Source organism: Podarcis vaucheri (genome assembly GCF_965113315.1).
Source record: "Podarcis vaucheri genome assembly, chromosome: 13".
NCBI lineage: Eukaryota > Metazoa > Chordata > Lepidosauria > Squamata > Lacertidae > Podarcis > Podarcis vaucheri.
Genome location: NC_138751.1, coordinates 55,451,962 through 55,475,322, shown reverse-complemented (window position 1 = coordinate 55,475,322; position 23,361 = coordinate 55,451,962). Strand labels below are relative to the sequence as shown.

Genomic DNA, 23,361 nt, shown 5'->3' with positions numbered 1-23,361 from the left:
CAGGCTGATTGGACAGAGGCAGCCAAAGGAGGAGCAAGGGGGCTGGGCTGAGGAAATATAAGTGCTGGCCATCAGGGCTGAAGTGGGCAGAGCTTTGGTAACCATATACCACTGTGCCTATCATTTATTTGTCTGACAAATAAATTATTATTTTAATTTCTCTATTGCTGCGTTCATTCCATTCCAGCTAAGCGTTATTTCATTCCAGCTAAGCGTTAACCATTTCATTCCAGCTAAGCGTTAACCACAAGCAGGGTGCTACACTAGGTTGGCAGGAGCAGGGACCGAGCAATGGGAGCTCACCCCATCGCGGGGATTCGAACCGCCAACCTTCTGATCGGCAAGTCCTAGGCTCTGTGGTTTAACACAAAGTGCCACCTGTGTGTTTTATTTCTTTTTAGCTACTGTTGGCTTTAATAATACCTTGGAGCGTTTTTATATACAGTAATTTTTTAACTTTTTAAATTGATCATGTTAATGTTTTATATTTTTGTAAACTGCATTGAGATTTTCTTACAATCAAGTGGTATATATGCACATTTTGTTAATTAAGAGCTGGCTAATTAGTTGCCTTATCCCAGGCATGTTTACTGAAAGGTACCACTGAATTTAGCAATAACAATTTCTTATCAGTTGTTTTTGTTCTTTGAACAGGTTGAGGAGTTTCACATACATCCTCATTAATCCTACAAGAGCCACAGAACCCTGTGTTCCGCTCATGCTGAGTGCAGGCTTCAGACAAAAAGGTTCACAGGCATCTGCTGCAGCTACCTTATTTCCCACCACCACCACCAGGCTGTGGACACAGCCATACCTTTCATTGAGTTGAGACCCGGGGCCACAGTCTCTCCAGCTCAGCATCCTAGCATTCACAACTTCTTTTTTCCAGGTTTGTGATTTGGTATGATGAGTCATAACTTTTTGTTGCCTATAGTGTTACTTTCAATGTTGTTGCAGAATCCTGCCATTTAATTTCTGCTGTGTCTCCAAAGAACTGTTACTAATTCTGCAGGAATTGGTTTGACTGGTTTCCTCATATAGCAGCCCTGGACACTGAAACAGAGGGAGTTTCAAAAGAAGTCTGTGATAAGGTGGATTGGGGGGGGCAGGTTTCCCTGCATTTACATATATTCCCCGATGTGCTCCACCTCCCATAGAGAAAGACAGTGGACTACTTACATTAGTAGTGTTTCTTCCTGGTGCACCTCATTGGTTGACATGAGTGTTCTAGCAACTCTTGGTAGCAAGAGTACAATTCTTAGGCTGACATTTTATTCATATTTGTAACCTGCTTTTCCTCCCCAATTGGAGATTCCCAAAGCAGCTAAAGGTATAAAAACATTTAGCATATTGGCACCGATTGAAGTAAACCAGAACTGTTCTTTCAAATGCACAGTAAAACATTATGACTAACAAACAGCATAGACACAAGCCTAAAGGAAAGAAAAACCCCAAGTAGGGAAATTAAAAACTTGCTGGAAAATCTTTTTATAAAAAATAATGACAAAACACTAGGACAGGAGATAACCTAGTCTCATAAAGGTAAAGGTAAAGGTACCCCTGCCCGAACGGGCCAGTCTTGACAGACTCTGGGGTTTGTGCGCCCATCTCACATCTATTGGCCGGGGGCCAGCGCTGTCCGAAGACACTTCCGGGTCACGTGGCCAGCGTGACAACGCTGCTCTGGCGAGCCAGAGCCGCACACGGAACGCCGTTTACCTTCCCGCTGGTAAGCGGTACCTATTTATCTACTTGCCCCCGGGGGTGCTTTCGAACTGCTAGGTGGGCAGGCGCTGGGACCGAGCAGCGGGAGCGCACCCCGCCGCGGGGATTCGAACCGCCGACCTTTCGATCGGCAAGCCCTAGGCGCTGAGGCTTTAGCCCACAGCGCCACCCGCGTCCCTAGTCTCACGGTCTCCCTCAATTCTACCATTCTTGAAACAGGAACAATTTATACTGAATAGTGCTGAAGATGACTTCTCAGGTATGACAAGCACTTCACTGTAGGAAGCAATTTTTTTCTTCTTTATAAGGAAACCATGGCTTTGGAGACACTGCACACTTGTCCCACAGTCCCCACACTCTTAAGATCTGATAGTATCTTCCAGGTAGTGGAGTCAGAGGTTTGCTGCAACTGACACCATGATCTTGGTGAACAGTCTCTGGGTGGAGGCAAAGCTGAAGCACAGCTTTGTTTCAAAAATGTGTTTTGAAGCCATAGGAACATGGGAGAACAGGCATGTGGAGTTGGCCTTTGTGGAGACGAGAAAGTTGTTTGCTTTTAGTGTGTGTGTTACAGATCTCAAAAGTTTCCACTTACAATTTAGATGTTTATTCAAGAGTTTTGAGATCCAGAATGGCTCTCCAGTTTCCATATTTTTTCACATTGTAAAATATATAAAATGCCAAAGAAGTTCTCTTTGGATGGTACTGGTTCTATCACCCTGATGTTCATTAAATGAGATAACAGCTAGCAGCAGGTATATTTTCCTGAGAGAAGGAAGCTCCAGCAAACCAGGGGGAAGGGAGGGGAAATCAAGCACATATGTTGCTTACCATTTCCTTACCCGATAGTCTCTGGAATATGCTAGTCTTATACCAGATAGAATTTTGTCAACATCCTTTTCCTTTTGGTGACAGCCTGCCATTTGCTATTGCCCCCGACCCCAGGAGTCTGACCAACACTTTGTGACTGGAGAACACTGCTGCTGCTAATGCCACCCCGTTTGGCCACGAGTGTCTCCGATACACTTTAATTTGAGTAAGATGTTGTAAGACTGAAGTACTGTAGAAGGTACAACCTTTAATCTTTTGTTTTTATATCTTTAAGATTTTCCTCAAGGGGGGCGGGTGGCTACTTTGAATTTAGTTGAAGCCTGGACTACTGACCAACTTTCTAAGCTGAAACTTGCATCTGAGTAAGACAACTCAGTCCATTGCTCTGGTGGAGAACTGAAAGAACTTGTACATCCACATTTAAGGCCTTGGTGAAAAGAAGAGTAAGCTGCTGAGGAAATTACAGATGGCAGAAGCCTCATGGAATCTGCAGAGGGCAAATTCATTTGTTCAGTCCCTTGCAACCCCTTTCCTTTCTTGGAAGGAAAGGTCTCCGGACAGCTCTTGGGTAGGTAGTATAACATGATCATTCCTGAGTTGATTTGCTAAAAGGGGTGGGGGAATCCCACTCCTCTTCCTTTCATTTGAGATTCACAGAGTTCCAGCTAGGATTATAAATTCCTTCACAGGCTTCCCCTCGCTTGCAAACATCTACTTGCCGCCTCTAGGCTTCATAACTGCTTTGAGCAGCAGGGCTTGGAAATTCTCTGGGACAAATAAAGAGGTAGACGTAGACTCTGGTTCTCTGGGCTTCTTCCCAGAGAGCTCTCCCTTCTCCTTGCTTGTAATAGGTTCTAACAGCAGGTTACACTACGGAAAGGGCTTCCTCATCTCCTTACAGAGGGGTGGATGAGAAGCAGGTGAGACAGCTTGCCACTTTTTGCTTACACCAATGTTCTCAGCCCACTGCTGCTGCTTAGCTTAGCCTGATTCAGCAGCATGCAATGTTAAGAAAGCACCGTCTGTCATCTTAACGCAGCAGGAAAGCAATCACCAGCAATCACGCCCTCTTCCCTCTAATTGAATTTTTGCAGGGTTGTGCACTTTGTGGTCAAGGTGTGGACCCCTGTGGTGCCCAGCAGCTGGAGGGCATTAGAATGGACCCCCCACACCACACCCTTTCCAATGGATACCATCAGAGAGCGGAGGGGGTCATCGTGAGCAGTTGCTGCTTATGTTGCTTCCTCCCCGCACTGACCAGGCACACATGCCAAGCTGCTTGCCTGCATGTTGCTGAGACTTCCTAAGGGTAGCTATGTGTAAAACTGTACACATTATCCTCATCACCCTAGGCAAGTGAAGCACCTAGGCACTACAGGACCCATAATTCTCCTCAGGATTTGGTTTTGGTGAATTTCCATGCCTTTGCTAGCTGTATGGAGAGACTCTGGGATAGGTGGGGTTGGAGCTGCCGCACAGGGGAATCAATGTTTTGCTCAGCAGGCTCCACAACAGAAGCACGCGGCTAACCAAGTGAGGCTGTTGTGCCACATTCATCATTCATGTGACTAACTCTGCCCCCCTCCCCCTCCGTAGGAGACAGGAAGTCTGGTGGGAATTTCCTGCTCCAGAATGTCCTCCACTACCCAAAGAGAACACAGAACATATACACAATATATCACAAATATGTAAAAATGACCATCAAGGACCTTATCGATGTTCAGCCACTAGTTAAAAGCACAATACATCTTACAGTACATTCAAATTTAGGCATCCTGAAAGTTAAGACAGATAAAACCTCAGGTGGTTAAATCTTTCCTACATCTGAGAACACATACAATTTTACTTAACAGCATCATAGTTACAGTAGTTGCTCTGAACGATTAATGAAGGAAAGCAACATGTAGTTTAGCTGAAACAAATATGATCACACAAAGGCATGTTTTGAAATCTAGTCAAGAAAAACAGCAGAATGTGTTGTATTATTTTTTGGAAAGAAGAGCTTTACATCTAAGCAGAACACGTGACAACCAGTAAGCAATGGTCAACATGCAACAGGATTACTGGACTCTGCTTAAAATAAAATTTTGAATACTAAACAGGTGCTCCAAAATCAAGAGCAAACTCTTCTTCTTGCTCACAGAGCAATTATTTCTCCTAGTTACTTAAAATAATGCCTCATTCTGCCAGGGCCATGTTCTTCAACTGCAGTTTATCAATTTCTTGACCAATACTGCCTTCCACTGTATCACACTGTGCAAGGAAACCCTAAAAGCAAAATTAAGGACAATGAGGCTTAATGCAATAGGGTATCTAAAAACCAAGCATATATTTTTTTTTTATATAGGAAAGACAACAAGAACAACTTAGCTTATGAGTTATAGGCACAAGTAACTCTTTCTATTAAAACATACCTAAGATCTGGTGTAGCAATAACCAGTTTGCGATTTGGAAGCCAGCCTAAGGAATGGGTGCTCCCTCCCTCTAGCTTTCTTTACCCTCTTTAATTTGAATTGAACCCTCCCTCCCTGTTCTTCTTAGCCATAGCTTTACATCTGAAAATCATGGTTTCCATCTTGACCAAGAGTCCAAACTGATAGTGGGCTTGTAAATCACAGCTGAGAGGGAGCATGATTAGTGTTTACCAAAATTAGGCAATGGTGCAAATGTAATGCAAAACCACAGTTAAAGGAACTGGAGGGGTTAAGACACACCAGAAAGGGAACACATGCATTCCCAAGGCTCACTCCCAGTTTGCAAGCAATAGTTTGACTACTTAGGAGCCAGTAGATTAACACTGGGAATCCATGAAATTGTTGCCATTCAGCTATTCAAATATAAATGTTTGCTATCTGCAAGAAAGTCTGCAAGAAAAAAAAAGAGAGATGATCAGGTGTTCAACTACTGAATGCTCCTCTGAGGAGTGGGAGAGAGCCTGAGACTGATGAGCAATGTGACTTCTAGGTGCTTTTGTCAAACTGCATGCTATTCTGGACTACTATTTTGTTTATATTTTCTGAAATTTAAAATGCAATTCCAAGGTCCTGCATGGGAAATGTAACCAATACAAATGGTAATAAACACATAGCTAGGACGATGCTTGTTTTTTCTTCACTTTTTGATACAAACATGTATACACTTATTTGCTTTTTAAAATTATTTCTCTGTTTCTTAATGAGATTGTCTATATGCATATCAAATGATTGAAAGTTTGGAGTTTTGTTTTTGAGATTTTAACAGAGGCCACGCGATTTTTCAAGAGACTTGGAAGTTCCACTTCCTAATCAGATGAACACAGTTACACTTGGCACAGGACTTACCTGAACTTTTTTCACTAGCCCCTTCTTTTTCTGTTTACAGTCACTGAAGTTTTCTGGGAGAGTCTGTGGCAAAACAAAATGGACGGTGTCTAATTATAAAAGCAATATATAAAGTTGTATGTCCAAATATAGTTTTTGCAATTGGTACCTCAGTAGGTATAGGCACAATTCTAATGACAGCCTAAACAGAACCAATCACCTATATAATCTAAATTCATTAGATACTCAGTCCATGTAGGTGACACAGCAGCACTGACCATACCTACAAAGTGATGTGCAAGGGGCTTCACAAGAACCCGAAATCAGGTCATGCGCTGTGCCATACATCTGCCTTCACAAGTTTTGATAACCAGCTGGTTGTGGCACTGGCAAAATGCTTTGCAGTGGTCAAAAATGGACACAATTCCACTGTGGTGTCAGGAAATTGACAAGTGGGTAGCACTGTCCACCTGTCAAAGTTGGCCTGTTGGGGGATGATTATCTGGTCTGCTGGCTGGATCCCATTCCTCACTTCTGCCATAAATTACTGCAGAGCAGATAGATATGACTTTGTGTGTCTTCTCACAAGTTATGTGCAATCCTAGGCCATTTGAACAGTTATAGCATCTGCAAAGCAGGCTTACCAAAATGAAAGACTCAGTTACAATAGATACTAGAGCTCTTAACATTTCCACTGGAAGCTGCCACCGCCTAGCCTTCAAAAGAACAGACAAACAAAAAACCAGAATACCAAGTTCCTCTTCACACAAGTCCCTCATCAAGCAACACAAAGTGCTATGAAAGTGGAATTCAGGTCCACATGTAAGGCTCTTGACAGAGGAGTGTGCCTTCTCCTGAATTTATTCTGTAGGCAGACCCTAAAACTATCCAACCCATTTATTACACACCCAAATTGTGTTCATTGCACCCTGGATACTCTTGTGTTAATTCTTTCTCTCCTGAATCTATATATTTCAAATGCAAAAAATGTCCTCCTTATCAATTACAAGCTAATTTTGAATGCCGCTTCCATAACCATCTAACTCTAAACACAGGGTTCTTTTGAATATAAGCTGACACTAGTGTCACCTTAGTGTTGCTTAGGCCCAGAAATGTTAGCTAATTATAGAAATCATGGTGAAGACACATCACAGTGATCTCCACAGAGAGTTTCTTTTTAAATAACAACTTTTCAGAATTAACAAATATGGATGAAATATTGACCTTTCATTTGGGATTTAAAATCTATACTACACAGGTTTTCAACATTTTCACCAGGTATTAAATTATCAGTTGTCCTTCCCCGCTAAATACTGCTAGCCTCCAATGTTGTGAAGAATGGAGAAAGTGACCCCCACACTTTAAAACCTAAACCAGAGGATGGACTGGGATGGATTTTTAGCTGTTGGCACAAGGCATCATGGGCAAGCATAGATCTTAACCTACCAAATAACTGGAAAAAGCAGAATTATGAAAAACAAGGTATTAAAAAAATATTAAAATATATACAGGTCCCAGATTTCTTGGCACAGAATTATGAGAATTATCTTGGCACAGAATTATTAGTGCACAGTATATATACGGTAGATACTATTGATAAGCAAGAGACATAAAATTATGAACTTGGAGAAGGATTGATGTATTATCCCAGTGGAACAAAATGGTTCAGAGGACACCTCAGTCTGCCAAATTAGACTGATATGGTGAAAAATCTACTGACCGCACAAATGTATTTGGGCACAAAGATTACTTAAATAACAAAGCTCTTTCATACTGTGTTTATTTCAAAGTGGTTGTTTTAAATTTTTTGGGTGATATTTAATGTTTAAACATACTAAGAACAGGCACACTGAAATGGAAAGTCCACTAATTTCAATGAGTCTACTGTGAGTATAATGAACATTGAATATCAGCCACTGTAATTCTAACTTTTTGTAAGAGACCCTGGGAGCCTGCTGAAAGGCAGGTTATACAGCCCTTAAATAAAATAGATAAATATCAAGGATTCTCAAGTGCTCAATACAACGTCCTAGAGTACTATCATCCCATACTGCTGATGGAGGCTCCAGCTGAGACACTTCCATGCCCAAGTCCACCTGGTGACTTTGTGACTGAGGCTAGGCTTGAACCAGTGTTTTCCTGGCTCATACTCTTAGCCACCAAAGCATACACCAGACTGTCCAAGAAGTATCCTCTGAACCATTCTGGATCCTAAATGGTGTTATGGCAGGTTTATTCTATTCCGAAAATAGGGACTGTGTTAGTTAGGTTAAACGTTTCCCTCAGTGGAGAGTTCTAAAACACAATTTACCTTCTGTAAGAGGAAGGCCTGCATTTTGCAGGGAACACTGTGCCGAGCAAGAGGAAAACGCAATTAAGAATTTCCAAAGTAATACAAGAAGCTCACTTAATTGTCATAGATAATTCAAAAGTGCATTACAGGGAACCAAGGGAAACTTGTTAAAAATGATAGGGAGAAACAAATAGTCATGCCAGTATTGAACCACGGATGGGGAACCTGTGGCCCACTGAGTGTTGTCAGACTACAACTCTGGGCTCCTCACGAAGGAAGGGTGGGATATAAATGCAATTAATAAAGAAACTCCCTGACCATTGGCTATGCTTACAGGAGCTGATAAGAGCTGGTCCAAGAATATTAGAAGGGCACCTTACGCCTCTTCTATATAGATAGATAATATATATGATTGGAACATGGCATTTGTAATTTTGTCATAACTGCAGGCTTCACATCAGTTACTTAAGGAATCCGCTCAGAAATAGCCCTGGTTGTGAACACTCAACAAGATCCCCAAGACTGTGTTTTGAAAGCTCATATTCACTAGGCAACTGGCAAACACAGGTTCACAGCACCAAACAGATCTTAACGTCACCAACTCTGAGTTGGTGGTGTGAGAAAAACATTACAGTAACATTCAAATCAGATCTCACCATCTTTCCTTTTTACCTTAAGTCAGCTTACGTCTCCTCTCCAGGAATACGTTGTCCAACTATTCAAGGTTTTAAGAGGTGAAGTTAGCAATACACCTTGAGTTACAATAACATTTGAATATTCAATTAAAATAAAGTTCATCAATCAAGATAATTTAATGCTTGGGGTGCTTGTGCAAGACCCTGTCGCCAACTGCAATTTAAGGGCTTGGTGATAGCAACATCTTGCAGAGGGAGCCTGGTTCATTATTCATTTGGAATGTTTTCAGATGGGCTGTTTCAATTCAGAGCTGGTTTGGGACTTTGATATCTGAAGAACCTCCCTCTACCCATATGAACCTGTCTGCACACTTCAGTCTCCAGAGGGGTTCTGCATCCCACTACCGTCAGAGGTGCATCTTGGTGGTTGTGGCCAAGCTATGAAACTAGCCTCTGCCTTGAGAAATCAGGCCGGATCACTTTATCTTCAGGCTTCAATTAACAACATTATTATTCTAATGAATTTTTCAGTAGGGCATTCTTGAATGTGTTACCTATTCTCAGTGTGCTGTCCCTGTTGCTTTTTATTTTCTGGATATTGTTGCTTTTATAATTATAATTTTATGATCACTGCTTTTTTTTAGGGGTGGGAAGGCAATTTCTCCCTGATCTGTATCAAGCTGTATCTCACATAGTTGTTGTAGAACCTTCTTATGATCCATATTGGCCAGCGTGGTCCAACAGATATTTTGGACTTGGACCAGATTGCAATCCTTTTTCACTCAGGCCTGGCTCCCTGGATGGTTTGTAGGCAAGTCAATCTCAGTTCTCCATCTTACAGTGGGAATAACTAGCCTACATCACAGAACTATTGTAGTGACGAAGAGGACTGCTACGTTAGTAATAATGAAATATTAAAATGTTGGGATGGGTTCATCTGTTTGGACTTCAATTTCATCTTCCAATTTGTGCCCTTCCATACAACTCTGCATTATTATCGTATTTTTTGCTCTATAAGACGCACCAGACTACAAGACGCACCTAGTTTTTGGAGGAGGAAAACAAGAAAAAAAAAATTCTGAATCTCAGAAGCCAGAACAGCAAGAGGAATCGCTGCACAGTGAAAGCAGCAATCCCTCTTGCTGTTCTGGCTTCTGGGATAGCTGCGCAGCCTGCATTCACTCCATAAGACGCACACACATTCCCCCTTACTTTTTAGGAGGGAAAAAGTGAGTCTTATAGAGCAAAAAATACGGTAATTATTGTGGTAAACATTGCATTATGCAACTCCCAAGGTCTATGCCTTCTTAAAACATTCCAATAAAAATCATTTCCAAGTGAAGAATTTGATCTTTTTGAATTGCACCAAGTACAGATTAAGCAAATACTTCAACTACTTTAGGCTACTGGAAAAACTTTTCAGATTTTACACAGCATGTAAAATCAGAATTACTTTTTTAAGGCCTTTTTTTAACCAATGTAAGTCAAATAAAAATACTAAGTCACATCCTTTTCAGTTGAGCAGTGTAACTTTCTCAGAGATTTTCCAGTTCAAATTTTTATGGAAAACCCACATTACCCTCTCTTAAAGATTTTAGATGCTGTAAGTGCTTTGAAATGTTTTTTAGCTGGTTCCTAATTACCTTTACAATATCTCAAATATATTTTTATTCTTTTTTACTATTTTGATGTTTGCTGCGCTGGGCTCTTTTAGCATAAAAAAGAAGAATGGCTATTTAGTTAACTAATTAATAAATTTATTTAGTTATTCAATGGTCTAGTTTTAGGTTTAGTTATTCAATGGTCAGAACATAAATTAGTCCAATATTTGAAAGAGAAAATAGGTTTTTAAAGGTTACAAAACTAGTATTTTCATCTCCAAAATATTTTGAAAAGCTTACAAAAACCAGTTATCTAATTATTTAAAGGTGCATCTTTATTTTAGCAGTCTTACAGACACCCCCTTGTATCTGCTAATGAAGTTGCATAAGCACATCAGTTCATTTTTCTAAAGTTACTAATGCATGTTTAAACAAGTTCTTCAAGTATAAATGAGGAACACAATGACTGGCTATTAACACAAAAGTGTTTGATCTCATTCTCCTAGCTCTGTTGGAGCTAGAATGTAATTAATCAGGACTTTCAGTGTGGTATTCAGATAATTTTTATTCAGAGAAGACCCATTGAAATTAATGAATAAGACTAAGATCCATTAATTGCAGTGGGTCTACTCTGAATAAAAATTAGCTGAATACCTAAAGGAATGAATGATTTGCAACCTATAAATAAGGTTCTAAAATATGTATTCTAAGAAATGATAAAAGGAATGGAAGTTTTGGCATTTAAACATTTGATCTACAGTCATACCTCGGGTTAAATTTGCTTCAAGTTGAGCGTGTTCGAGTTGCGCTCTGCGGCAACCTGGAAGTAACAGAGCGTGTTACTTCCGGGTTTTGCTGTTTGCGCATGCGCAGACACTCAAAATGACGTCACGCGCATGTGCAGAAGTGGTGAAAAGCGACACGTGCATGTGCAGACGTACCGTCGCTAGATACGTTTACCTCTAGATGCGAACGGGGCTCCGGAACGGATCCCGTTCGTATCTAGAGGTACCACTGTACTTGTAAGCTGTCTAGGAACATTTTACAAATGTTTTGTAAAAAATAAGTAGTTAAAGGAAAGTATCTCCCAATTTCTTTGTGGACAAAAAGAGCTAATATTTAGCATGCATACTGTAATAAATGAAAACCTCAATCTGATTTTGTAGTTACAGATGGATATTGAACCTCGCTATGTATTAGTCTTCCTAACCTACAATACATTGACAAAAACCTAGTTCTCTTAAAGCTATTGAAGCCCGAGCCAGTGTAATAGACTGTACTTCAAATGGACCCAGAATCCCACAAGCCTAGCAGAAGAAAACCTCTCACATTATAATATAACAGCTTAAGACTCAGTTATTATTTATGTGCAAGAAAGAGCAGATACACTCATGAGGAACATGTTATGTACCTATTTTGCTGCATGTGTACATGGTAAGAAGCTGTGATGCACTGCAGACTTCTATCATGCATACCTTTGGTGAAACAGACACATTCTGCCAATTGTGATGTTACGATAAACACAATGCAAATACTTTCCTACAGACAAGCAATATTGGTGTGGGGAAATCACTGTGCATGAAATGGTCCTTCCAACTTTTAAAAAGGTTTTTTTTAAAAAAATAAATAAATAAAAACAGGATTCTCTTTTCTTTGTCTTTTCTGCCATTTATGAGCAAAATGTTAAACATATGTAGAAGAAAATGTTTTGCTTCTATGAGGACAAATTGCATTTGAATTTGTAAGTTTTGGGCGCTAGTCTGGAGGAGTACATGAGAAGTTCCAAATGTGGAAGAAAGCTATTTTTCTTTAGAACACTAGCAGCTCATCTACACAGCTTTGAAAGGTGCCTTGAAGAGTGGAGAATGAAACTTATGGACTAGGCAGAACTGGATAAACTGACTGGGAAGATTAGATATCAACGGGATCACAAGTTCATCGAGGACTGGGGAAAGTTTACAGATTATCTGAAAAGCATATGTGATGAACAGACAACGCTAGTGGGATTTAAAGAGGCTTTGTGAAAGTTAAAGATGTATTACAGGCTTATGTATGTATACAGGCTTACCCCCACTTACGCGTGTTCTACTCGCGCACAACTATGCATATGTGCAGCGCCAGAAAATAAATAAATAGAATCATACAAGGAAATGGTGGGAGAGAGCTAGAGAGTCCTCATGGCTCGTAAAGAGGCCCTCTCCAGAGCCTGAAGAGGACGCCAGTAAGGGCAGAGGAAGCCCCAAAGAGACGTGAGGTGCAGTGGGGCTTTGTTTAGGCTGCTCAGCCTCCCCACCTGACAGCTGACACATGGGGCAGTGTAGCAGCCACTGCTGTCCCACGCGTCCTCCAGCCGGCCCCAGAACTTCAACTAGTTGAAGAGAGAGAGAGTTGTGTGGAGAGCTGGAGAGTAGGGGAAAACAGGCATTTAGAGGCTTTTTAGAAGGTGCTCCCCACTTGACGTGATTTCACTTATGCACAAACCCCTGCGTGAGTGGGGGGGGGGACGGCTGTATCACTTTTCTGGAGTGGGAGCCTTAGTAAACTGAATACAGTGAATAATTTGATAAATGATAATAGGATGCCTTATGCAGAATGTGTATATGGAACTATTGTTTTTGTGTTACAGAAAATGGGCAGTGTAACAGATACTTATTTAAGTGGGGAAACAACAGGTTCATAAAAAAGCCCTAAAAAGCCATTAATTTGGTGTCTACTGAAAGCCTAAAAGGTAAAGGTAAAGGTACCCCTGCCCGAACGGGCCAGTCTTGACAGACTCTGGGGTTTGTGCGCCCATCTCACATCTATTGGCCGGGGGCCAGCGCTGTCCGGGGACACTTCCGGGTCACGTGGCCAGCGTGACAACGCTGCTCTGGCGAGCCAGAGCCGCACACGGAACGCCGTTTACCTTCCCGCTGGTAAGCGGTACCTATTTATCTACTTGCCCCCGGGGGTGCTTTCGAACTGCTAGCTGGGCAGGCGCTGGGACTGAAAGCCTACTAGGCCATTAATTTGGTGTCTACTGAAAGCCTACTAGGAAAGCCTACTATTCCGAAGCCAATATTACTTAAAAGTACAACTAAACGTTCTTTCAGACATCAACAACTTATTGCTATAATTCTTTACTCACAATGGCATCAATTTGTTCCAGAATCTTCATAAACTGTTCAGCAGTTCCCTTGATCCGCTTGTCCAACTGGTTAAGAGCTTCAGTTTGAAGATTCTTTGCTAGAAATCCCTGTATGGAAATTATAATTTCTAATAAAAATTTATTCATAGCATACCTGAAGACATCTTATCTAGATAATATAATTTATCATGTTGTTTATCAAAATACACCCTTTATTATTTTGAAGGATTAAAAGAGGAGTCAAGAAATAGCTAGAGCATTTTTCTAGAAGAGGAATAAATATCAAGATAGGTGACCGATCTTTTGAGGTAAATTCATTTAAATTAGGAAATATAGTATCAACAATTAAAAATTATAACGCTAGGTAAACTATTGAAATAAGAAATCAACTTACTTTTTGAATACCTCCAAGCTCTTTATTAACATCTTCTATTTTTTTTGCTATTTGTTCCACAGATTTCTCCAAATCTTTCAATTTCTTTAATTCAGTCTCTTCTTCTGGACTATTCTGGGTAATTTAGAACAAGATGGCACAGGTTTACATCAATCCTAACATTTATGATACATTTATTCTAGCATACATTAACAAAGATTTAGAAGCTTGCTATTACTCCATTCAGCACCCTCGCTTCTCTCTACTTCTAACAGTTATCAATTTTCTTCGTGTGTGTGTGTGTTTTTTTTAATCAATAGACTCACTATTTCAATGGATGTGCAACCAAGTAAAGATGGTTACTGCTGTTGGCAAATACTAATATGTACCTAGAAGTTATTATTTTATGTTCTTTGGCAAAAGAAAACAGTATCCAAAGCAGTGACATACAGCTACAGTTAAGATTTTGGAAGATGAATGTATTTTAAATTGTGTCGTTAGGAAAAGGAGGGGTTCCTTTTCAAAAAGCAAGTTTATTTAGATCAGGGGTAAAGAATATGTGGTCTCCCAGATGTTGCTGGACTCAATCAGCTCCAGCCAGCCTGGCCAATGTTCAAATATGATATGAGTTGTACTCTAACAACATCAAGGGGGGGGCACAGGTTCCCCACCCCAATCTAGATGATTTGGGTTCCTTCCAGTTCTGTTTGAGAGAGAAGTAAGGATTATCACAGATATGCAAGGCACATAAAAATTTCAGTAGAGAACAGAGAATTTATTGGGTAGGAACCAGTAAAACAAGGTTATTGGTTAATTAATGCTCCATTATTTGAAGATGTTTTGCATGCTGCCCTGTGAACGATTTTTTAAAAGGCAAAATAATACATTTTAAGATAAACAAAAACAAAAAGAACAGAAAAAGAGCAACATGGGAAGAACAGAAAGGACAGAAGGCAGAAAAGACATTAGAAGAAGGGGAAAGAATCCACAGCAAGTTTGGCACTAAGTCCCACTAAAATCAGGGGCTTGAGTGGAAGAGCTGCTTCTAAGTTAGTGGAGGAGTATTGCAGGATAGCTGACACTAAATCTAGAGAAGTTCATCTGCTTGTGCAAGCTCCTTTTCAAAATCTTTTTGTGATCCACTAGGGTTTATGTGCTGCAGCCTTCCTTATTTACCACCCCTCATCCTGTAACACATTGCAGTGCTGCATGGAGAGACATCGTCTGCTCGTGCTTGTGCAAGAGGCTGTGCAGCAGTGCAAATAGTGGATGCAAGCCAAGGATCGGATAAAACTACCCCCTCCAAAAGTGAAAAAACGGGGAAACAAAAGCATGGTCAGTTTTCCTTACTGGAGAGCAAGGAGAAAGTGCTCTGCGCTTGAGAAGAAATAGCAAGTGAGCAAATGTCTTATTGAATACCAATACTTCTCATATTAGGAAGCACAATGATACATGTTCATCCATGTGTGTTTGTGTGTGTGGAGGGAGGGAGAGAGGGAGGAGAGAGAGAGATACAGCCTTCATAAAACGAAAGTTACCCTTTTTCCAATCAGCATGACTTTACAACCATTTTTAACTCCAAATGTTGCCAAAGGCTGTTCCATTTCTTTCAGGGATTTTCCTAGGAGGAAAAACAAAGAAACCTACAAATTTATTTTGGGAAACTTCAGCAAACAAAATGAAGAGTCAGTTTTACGTTCATTTACAAATATGGAACAACTTGCCTACCTTTTATACACCTATACCAGCATAAAGCATCACCTGATTAACATAAAAGGCTCCAAAAATGCTCCGTTGTTGATATTGATACAAGGTATCACTTGGAAGCCTATGGCACACCTTAATGACATAACAACAGTTGTTCATAGATTTCAAAATTCACATTCGAAGGTCTTTGTGGTCTCTCTGAGCCAGTTGCCCAGCTGTCCAAGCACCCACTGACATCACAGCAGAGGAGCTATGACACCTCAGACTGCCAAAGTATATTGTGACATCACAGAGAATCAGCTGCTTATACTGGAACAGGCTGTACCCTTTAAACATAATTTTTAAGAGGGCCTATTTATTGGATAAAATATCCAGCTTAGTTCTCTTTAAAAGGAAAGCACAAAACAAAACTTTTTCAAAACAAAACAAAAACAGAAGACAAATGAAATCATCTGAAAAGGTTTTTAGCGTTACTTTGATACTCAGTTTAATAAAATAAAATAAAATAAAATAAAATTCAACAATTGGCAAGAGCCAGTTATTCTTCTCTCATAGGTTCCTAATACCTTAAAATGGTTATGAGAATCCCGGAAATTAGTGTAGCAGTAATACCATTCATGTTCCTTTTCAAACTACATGCACTATAATAAATTTGAAACATTAAAACTGACCCATCACACTGTAACCCATTAATGTGAACAGAGCCCACCATCCGTTATAGCTCTTTATCATGGGCTCAACAAGCCTCTCATTATCTCCTGTGTAATGCATGAAACTGTAAAAAAGGGGAGGTGTGCCAAATATCATACATGCCTAGTAGGCTATGTTCAGGTTGATGAGCCAAAAGTTGTATAAGCTTGACGCAAATACACAGTGCCTGGGCAAATATATTAGTAAGAACAACAGAAGAATGAATATTGGTGATTAATTGTTCTCTCTCACTATACATGCATGTACTTCAGCATGTGATAAATAAAACTCACTTTGTAGTTTTAACTGATTCATGATCTGTTCTCTGGATGAATCAATTTTAAAAAAGAGATGAAATTAGCATAGCTATTCCGCAAAAATAAATCCTCACCCAATTGTATATGGTTATTTAAGACCAGTTCTAACTGATATTTTCCATGTAATCCTATACACACGAGAGTAAGCCCCATTGAACTCAGTGGAGCCTAATTCTGAGTCGCCATGCATAGGATTGTGCTGCAAATATAAAAAGATTACTTACCTTTATATATCAGTTTCTGAAAAGAAACTGGAACTCCAGTTACTTGTTCAATTAAGAGAGCCATATCACGTACTGTTGGCTGACTGTCTTCTTCTTGAGAAGCAACCTGAAGACTGTGTTTTTCACTACCTGAAAATACCATAATGAAAATATACTCAGATTATAAACTGGGTTTAGCTCAGCCCATATGTGCTGCAAACTACAGTCTTACAAGCAAGTATTAAAGAAATAAAGTTTACCTAACATGGAGATAGAGCAATGGGGTAAAGCTTCACACATGAAAGGTTCAACCATAATCATACTCAGAGTAGGTCCATGGGTGTGGCTAACTTTAAGTCCATTGATTTCAGTGGGTCTATTCTGAGTGTGATGACTTAGTTGAATACGGCCCCTAGCGTACACTCCCAGGGGCTCAGCCTTTGCCGTCCTGGTGCCTTTGAACTACAACCCCATCAGCCGCAGCCAGCACACAACAAAGAAGGCTGGTGTGAACCCAAAGGCCTCTCAACCCACATCGGGGTCTCTGCCTGCATCCCTCAAAGACTGTTATCCACTGGCCAGTCATTATTACTGACCCCAGTAGAGCCATGAAGGTCCTTCTCATCCCTGGATTCACTGAACAGCCAGCTTGCATTACCCACATTTATCAGATTGTGCTGCAGAGGTTCTCTTACTGACCTTACTCCTAGTAAAAAACATGTATATATAGTGGCTGATAATACAAGAGAATGACTTTGAATGTCTTGAGCCATTTGTATATAATTTCAGTGGCACTTCCAAAAAAACTTCAGTTCAATATCCTCTCCCCACCCCCTTAAAACAGATTTGGGAAGAGGGCAAGACCAGCTTGCTTAGGGTCACCCTGCTGAGCTCATGGCAGAGGTAAAATTCAGTCTCTCTACAGTCTCTCTGAGTCATCCGTTGCCCAGCTGTCCAGGCACCCACTGACATCACAGCAGAGGAACTATGACACCTCTGGCTGCCAAAGGATATTGTGACATCACAGAAACTGGCAAGAGCCGGTTATTCTTCTCATAGGTTCCTAATACTGTGCACATTCATAGAATCCTAGAATCATAGAGTTGGAAGAGACCACAAGGGCCATCGAGTCCAACCCCCTGCCAAGCAGGAAACACCATCAGAGCACTCCTGACATATGGTTGTCAAGCCTCTGCTTAAAGACCTCCAAAGTAGGAGACTCCACCACACTCCTTGGCAGCAAATTCCACTGTCAAACAGCTCTTAGTGTCAGGAAGTTCTTCCTAATGTTTAGGTGGAATCTTCTTTCTTGTAGTTTGGTTCCATTGCTCCGTGTCCGCTTCTCTGGAGCAGCAGGAAACAACCTTTCTCCCTCCTCTATGTGACATCCTTTTATATATTGGAACATGGCTATCATATCACCCCTTAACCTCCTCTTCTCCAGGCTAAACATGCCCAGCTCCCTTAGCCGTTCCTCATAAGGCATCGTTTCCAGGCCTTTGACCATTTTGGTTGCCCTCCTCTGGACACGTTCCAGTTTGTCAGTGTCCTTCTTGAACTGTGGTGCCCAGAACTGGACACAGTACTCCAGGTGTGGTCTGACCGGAGCAGAATACAGTGGCACTATTACTTCCCTTGATCTAGATGCTATACTCCTATTGATGCAGCCCAGAATTGCATTGGCTTTTTTAGCTGCCGCGTCACACTGTTGGCTCATGTCAAGTTTGTGGTCAACCAAGACTCCTAGATCCTTTTCACATGTACTGCTCTCAAGCCAGGTGTCACCCATCTTGTATTTGTGCCTCTCTTTTTTTTTGCCCAAGTGCAATACTTTACATTTCTCCCTGTTAAAGTTCATCTTGTTTGTTTTGGCCCAGTTCTCTAATCTGTCAAGGTCGTTTTGAAGTGTGATCCTGTCCTCTGGGGTGTTAGCCACCCCTCCCAGTTTGGTGTCATCTGCAAATTTGATCAGGATGCCCTTGAGTCCATCATCCAAGTCGTTGATAAAGATGTTGAATAAGACCGGGCCCAAGACAGAACCCTGTGGCACCCCACTAGTCACTCTTCTCCAGGATGAAGAGGAACCATTCACACATGCTCTGAGGCACTCTAGCCTTGGAACCCCCTGGGTTCCAGGAATGGGGTCAAGCAATGTATGTATGTATGTAGGAAAGCACACGTAGATGTACAAATGCACGGATGGATGTACGTGTGAATGAATGCACGGGTGGATGGATGCATGAATGCACAACTGCACGGGGGCGGCGGATGGATGGATGGATGTGGGCGCGAGGGCGTCTGTGGGGCCCGTGTGCGTGTGCCGCCCACCCCCTCCCTCATCGCCTTCCCTCAGCGGGGCGACAACCCCTTCCCCTTCCCCGCGCCGAGCCCCGCTCGCCTCCGGGCTCCCTCCGCCCGCTAGGCCCGAAGCCCCGGCCTCGCCCCCGCGCTCTCACCGTAGGTGACGGTCACCGTCAGGGCCGAGCCCCCGCCGCCGCCGCCGCCGGGCACCGCCATGCCCGCTTCGCCCTCACGGAGCCCGCGCCGAGCGCCGCCCTCCGGCGCCGGAAACTGCCGGCCGGGGAAGGAGGAGGAGGAGGAGCAGCCGGAGCCCGGCGAGAGAGGCGGGATGGACGCCGCTGGCTGGCTGGCTGATTCATTTACCGACTTTTCAGCGTCTCTTATTATCATTTATTATTATTCCCTATTATTATTGTCTTGTTTTTATTCTTATACCGCCGCCCCCCCCTCGCAGGGGCCGAAGGCGGTTGTACTGATTAAAAATAAGATCCGCTAAGAAACGTTTGGGGTGGATGGGAAACTATTTTTCAAGCATCCTTTACAGTATGATTAATTCAATGTATATACTGCTCTTCTCGCGAAGATCACAGGGCGGGGTGCAACATTAAAAATGTAATTCATATGGTATAATTTAAAAAAAACCACACCCAATAAAGCAATAAGAAATCACAACCCACACTCTTCCCCACCCCATTTAAAAGGCCAGACTGTTCAATGGCTGCAGGCCTGGGGGAAGAGGAATGTCTTCACTTTGGGCCTAAGATGTAGCAAAGGCACCAGGCGAGCTTCCCGGGGAAGAGCATTCCACCATGAGGAGCCACCACAGAAAAGGCCATCCCCCCCATGTCTCGTGGATGGGCCTTGGATGACAAGTGCAGGGGTCCGGTTGGTTCGTATGCAGAGGTATTGAAGTCCTGAGCTGTGTAACAGAATTAAAACTATATACAGTGGTGCCTCGCAAGACGAAATTAATTCGTTCCGCAATTCTCTTCGTCTTGCGGTTTTTTCGTCTTGCGATGCACGGTTTCCCATAGGAATGCATTGAAAATCAATTAATGCGTTCCTAGGGAAACCACCTTCAGACCAGGTCCGGGGACAGTCTGTCCCCGGACCTCTTCTGAAGGCTGGGGGGGGGACAAGGGCTTTTCTTCCCACCCCCAGCATTTTAAAAAACCCTGGGACAGCGGAGGACTTCTCCGCTGTGCGGGGCTATCTTAAAATGCTGGCGGGCGGCATTTTAAAATCGCTCCGGACAGCGGAGGACTTCTCCGCTGTCCGGGGCGATTTAAAAGCCCCTGGGAAGGCAGGCGGGGGGGACAAAGACTTTCGCCCCCTGCCCGCCTTCAGAAGGTGTTCCCGCCCCCCGCCCCACTTCGGAACAGCTTTCCGAAGTGGGGCGGTGGGGCCAGGTGTTCCCGACCCCCCTCCCCACTTCGGAAGAGCTTTCCGAAGTGGGGCGGCGGGGCCAGGTGTCCCCGACCCCCCTCCCCACTTCGGAAGAGCTTTCCGAAGTGGGGCGGCGGGGCCAGGTGTCCCCGACCCCCCTCCCCACTTCGGAAGAGCTTTCCGAAGTGGGGCGGCGGGGCCAGGTGTCCCCGACCCCCCCTCCCCACTTCGGAAGAGCTTTCCGAAGTGGGGCGGCGGGGCCAGGTGTCCCCGACCCCCCTCCCCACTTCGGAAGAGCTTTCCGAAGTGGGGCGGCGGGGCCAGGTGTCCCCTCCCCCCCTCCCCACTTCGGAAGAGCTTTCCGAAGTGGGGCGGCGGGGCCAGGTGTCCCCGCCCCACCTCCCCACTTCGGAACAGCTTTCCGAAGTGGGGCGGCGGGGCCAGGTGTCCCGCCCCCCCTCCCCACTTCGGAACAGGTCCTGGACCTCTTCTGAAGGCTGGCGGGGGCGAAAGTCTTTGCTCCCCCCGCCTGCCTTCAAAAGCTGTCCGGCCCAGGCATCCCGGACCTTTCCGCCAGCAGCGGCAGCGCTGCCGCTGCTGGCGGAGACTTGCCGGCATGCCGAAGCCTGTGCGCAGCGCGCCCAGGCTTCGCGGATCTCTCTGCCAGCAGTGGCAGCTCTGCCGCTGCTGGCGGAGAGTTGCCGGCATGCCGAAGCCTGCGCGCAGCGCGCCCAGGCTTCGCGGATCTCTCTGCCAGCAGCGGCAGCTCTGCCGCTGCTGGCGGAGAGTTGCCGGCATGCCGAAGCCTGCGCGCAGCGCGCCCAGGCTTCGCGGATCTCTCTGCCAGCAGCGGCAGCTCTGCCGCTGCTGGTGGAGAGTTGCCGGCATGCCGAAGCCTGCGCGCAGCGCGCCCAGGCTTCGCGGATCTCTCTGCCAGCAGCGGCAGCTCTGCCGCTGCTGGCGGAGAGTTGCCGGTATGCCGAAGCCTGTGCGCAGCACGCCCAGGCTTCGCGGATCTCTCCTGCCTTCAAAAGCCGTCCGGGATAGCAGGAAGCGCTTCCCTGCTATCCCGGACTGCTTTTAAAATGCTGGCGCTGGGGAGCAAAGCCTTTTGGCCCCCGCCAGCCTTCCTGGACCTCTTCTGAAGGCCGGAGGGGGGGGGGAAAGGCTTTGCTCCCCACCACTAGAATTTAAAAGAGGTCCCCGGAGATTTCCCTATGGGCTTTCGTCTTGCGAAGCAAGCCCATAGGGGAATTCGTCTTGCGAGGCAAATCGCGGACGAAAAAACCTTTCGTCTAGCGAGTTTTTTGTCTTGCGAGGCATTCGTCTTGCGGGGCACTACTGTAAAACTATTTGAAAACAGGCAATCACAACAAAAGCAGCGTACCAGCCCTTTCATTAGAAGCAGCCCGTTCCTAAAAGCCTGTTGGGAACAAGGGGGTTGTACAGTACACTATTATTTTTGTGATTACAGGCAACTCTTGACTTACGCCGGGGTTACGTTCCAAGGAGTGCACATACATTCAAAACATATTGGCAGGTGAGACTGCCATTCTTTTTTCTCCAGACACCTGCCATTTAGGTTTTTCTGCCAAGCAGGTAAAGCTGAATGTACACAAATTAAATGTGTATCTATCTACAATATTAATTGTTTTTATTAAAACCATACAATCCACCAAAAACAGCACAGCACCAGCCCTTTCATTCAAAGCAGTTGGTTCCCAGCAGCCTGTTGGAACGAGGTGGTCTTCACCTGCCGGCGGAAGGACAGCAAGGAGGGAGCACTGTCTTCTCCAGGGAGGGAGTTCCAAAGCCACCACCGAGAAGGCCCTCTCCCACATGCCCACCGAGTGTGCCTGTGAGGGTGGCAGGGCAGAGGCTTCCCCTCTGAAGATCTCTGAACCTGAGCATGTTCGAAAGAGGGAATATGACATTTCAGACAGCTTTTCCCTGTCTATGCAGAAGAATTTGGGGTTTGTGTGTTTGGTGCTGCTCTTGTGCCTTTAACAGAGCCTGACATGCAGAAATGTAGAATGAGCACTTTCCCCCAGTGCCTGCCCTGCTTCCCTGTCACAAAAAGCTTCACCAGTTTTATTTCTGAACAGGAACGGTCTTGGTAAATAAGCATACCATTTTATGGAGCATATGTGATTATTACCTGTGATACCTCCATTGCCAGCCAGCCAACTGGTTTTTATTGATTATCTAGTTTCCTAAAGGAATCACGGTCAATCTTTGCTACCTTTTAGGGAATCCTTCCCGAATCATCATGGCTGCTGAAGACATCACTCACCCTACAGTCATCTGCAACAACCCCTTGCAGGGAATTATCCATATTCATCATTTCACAAGATGGAACTTATTAAAGTGCAACATCAAATTTCTACACAAAAAGGCTACACAAATAGAAACTGTCTCATTGGGGTGGAAGCCTATTCACACTGACTTTGGACAAGTGTATCCTGTTTAACTTAATAAGGATATGTTTTGCAGGTGGCATAGCAATGTGGATTATTTCCTTTACCTGGCCAAGTCCAGCCCTTTGAGTATTAGCAGCTGCCCAAGTCCCAGCTGCCAACCCACACCAACGTACACAGAGGGAGTAGTGGCTTTGACAATGGGACTGGTTTACTGTCTCTTGGGGGCCGACGTGTCCCACCCTCCTCAACGTGGCCCTCCATTAAAATGAGCTACTGACCAGGCTTTTAAACTAAGACATGGGGAGGGACAAAGGTCTTCAGGGTTTTTGAAATTTGTGGATTCCGAAACACACAAATAGTTCCCATGCAGAAATGGAAGAAACCATAGTTTCACAAGCACCTGTACCAGCTGGAGACCAATGACATCAAAAAGTTGACATCTTGATATTTAAC

The 23,361-nt window shown here is 43.7% G+C and overlaps 1 protein-coding gene and 2 long non-coding RNA genes across 5 annotated transcripts; 2 read left to right on the top strand and 1 right to left on the bottom strand.

The window, feature by feature from the left end:
* The first annotated feature begins 220 nt into the window (after nucleotides 1-220).
* Nucleotides 221-7,361, top strand: LOC309516383. Its single transcript, XR_014212860.1, has 2 exons — nucleotides 221-889; nucleotides 7,134-7,361. It is a non-coding gene; the product is annotated as an uncharacterized lncRNA (long non-coding RNA).
* Nucleotides 4,246-19,382, bottom strand: BAG1 (BAG cochaperone 1). 3 transcript variants are annotated; one of them, XR_014212810.1, is made up of 8 exons: nucleotides 19,258-19,382; nucleotides 16,823-16,951; nucleotides 15,423-15,505; nucleotides 13,906-14,019; nucleotides 13,512-13,619; nucleotides 8,821-8,863; nucleotides 5,877-5,939; nucleotides 4,748-4,824 (listed from the first exon to the last, which is right to left on the bottom strand). XR_014212810.1 is itself a non-coding variant. In XM_082195144.1 (7 exons), exons 1-7 carry the CDS (start codon nucleotides 19,316-19,318, stop codon nucleotides 4,735-4,737), a joined length of 648 nt encoding a protein of 215 aa, XP_082051270.1. In that variant the 5' UTR covers nucleotides 19,319-19,382; the 3' UTR covers nucleotides 4,246-4,734. The 3 variants fall into 3 exon arrangements, 2 of the variants coding, with proteins under 2 accessions (XP_082051270.1, XP_082051271.1); XM_082195144.1 differs by lacking the exon at nucleotides 8,821-8,863 and having other exon boundaries at nucleotides 4,246-4,824; XM_082195145.1 differs by lacking the exons at nucleotides 8,821-8,863; nucleotides 19,258-19,382 and adding an exon at nucleotides 17,501-17,735 and having other exon boundaries at nucleotides 4,246-4,824.
* LOC309516409 lies at nucleotides 18,887-22,882 on the top strand. The gene is made up of 2 exons (XR_014212889.1): nucleotides 18,887-18,958; nucleotides 22,738-22,882. It is a non-coding gene; the product is annotated as an uncharacterized lncRNA (long non-coding RNA).
* Nucleotides 22,883-23,361: the final 479 nt, after the last annotated feature.

Excerpts from the sequence above, each read along its gene's own strand:
- BAG1 (XM_082195144.1), bottom strand. The coding sequence starts at position 19,318 with ATGGCGGTGCCCGGCGGCGGCGGCGGCGGGGGCTCGGCCCTGACGGTG. Across the intron at positions 15,506-16,822 it reads TCAGAAACTGATATATAAAG|GAAAATCCCTGAAAGAAATG; the intron begins GTAAGTAATCTT and ends TTTTCCTCCTAG. Across the intron at positions 4,825-5,876 it reads GGCTAGTGAAAAAAGTTCAG|GGTTTCCTTGCACAGTGTGA; the intron begins GTAAGTCCTGTG and ends TTTTGCTTTTAG.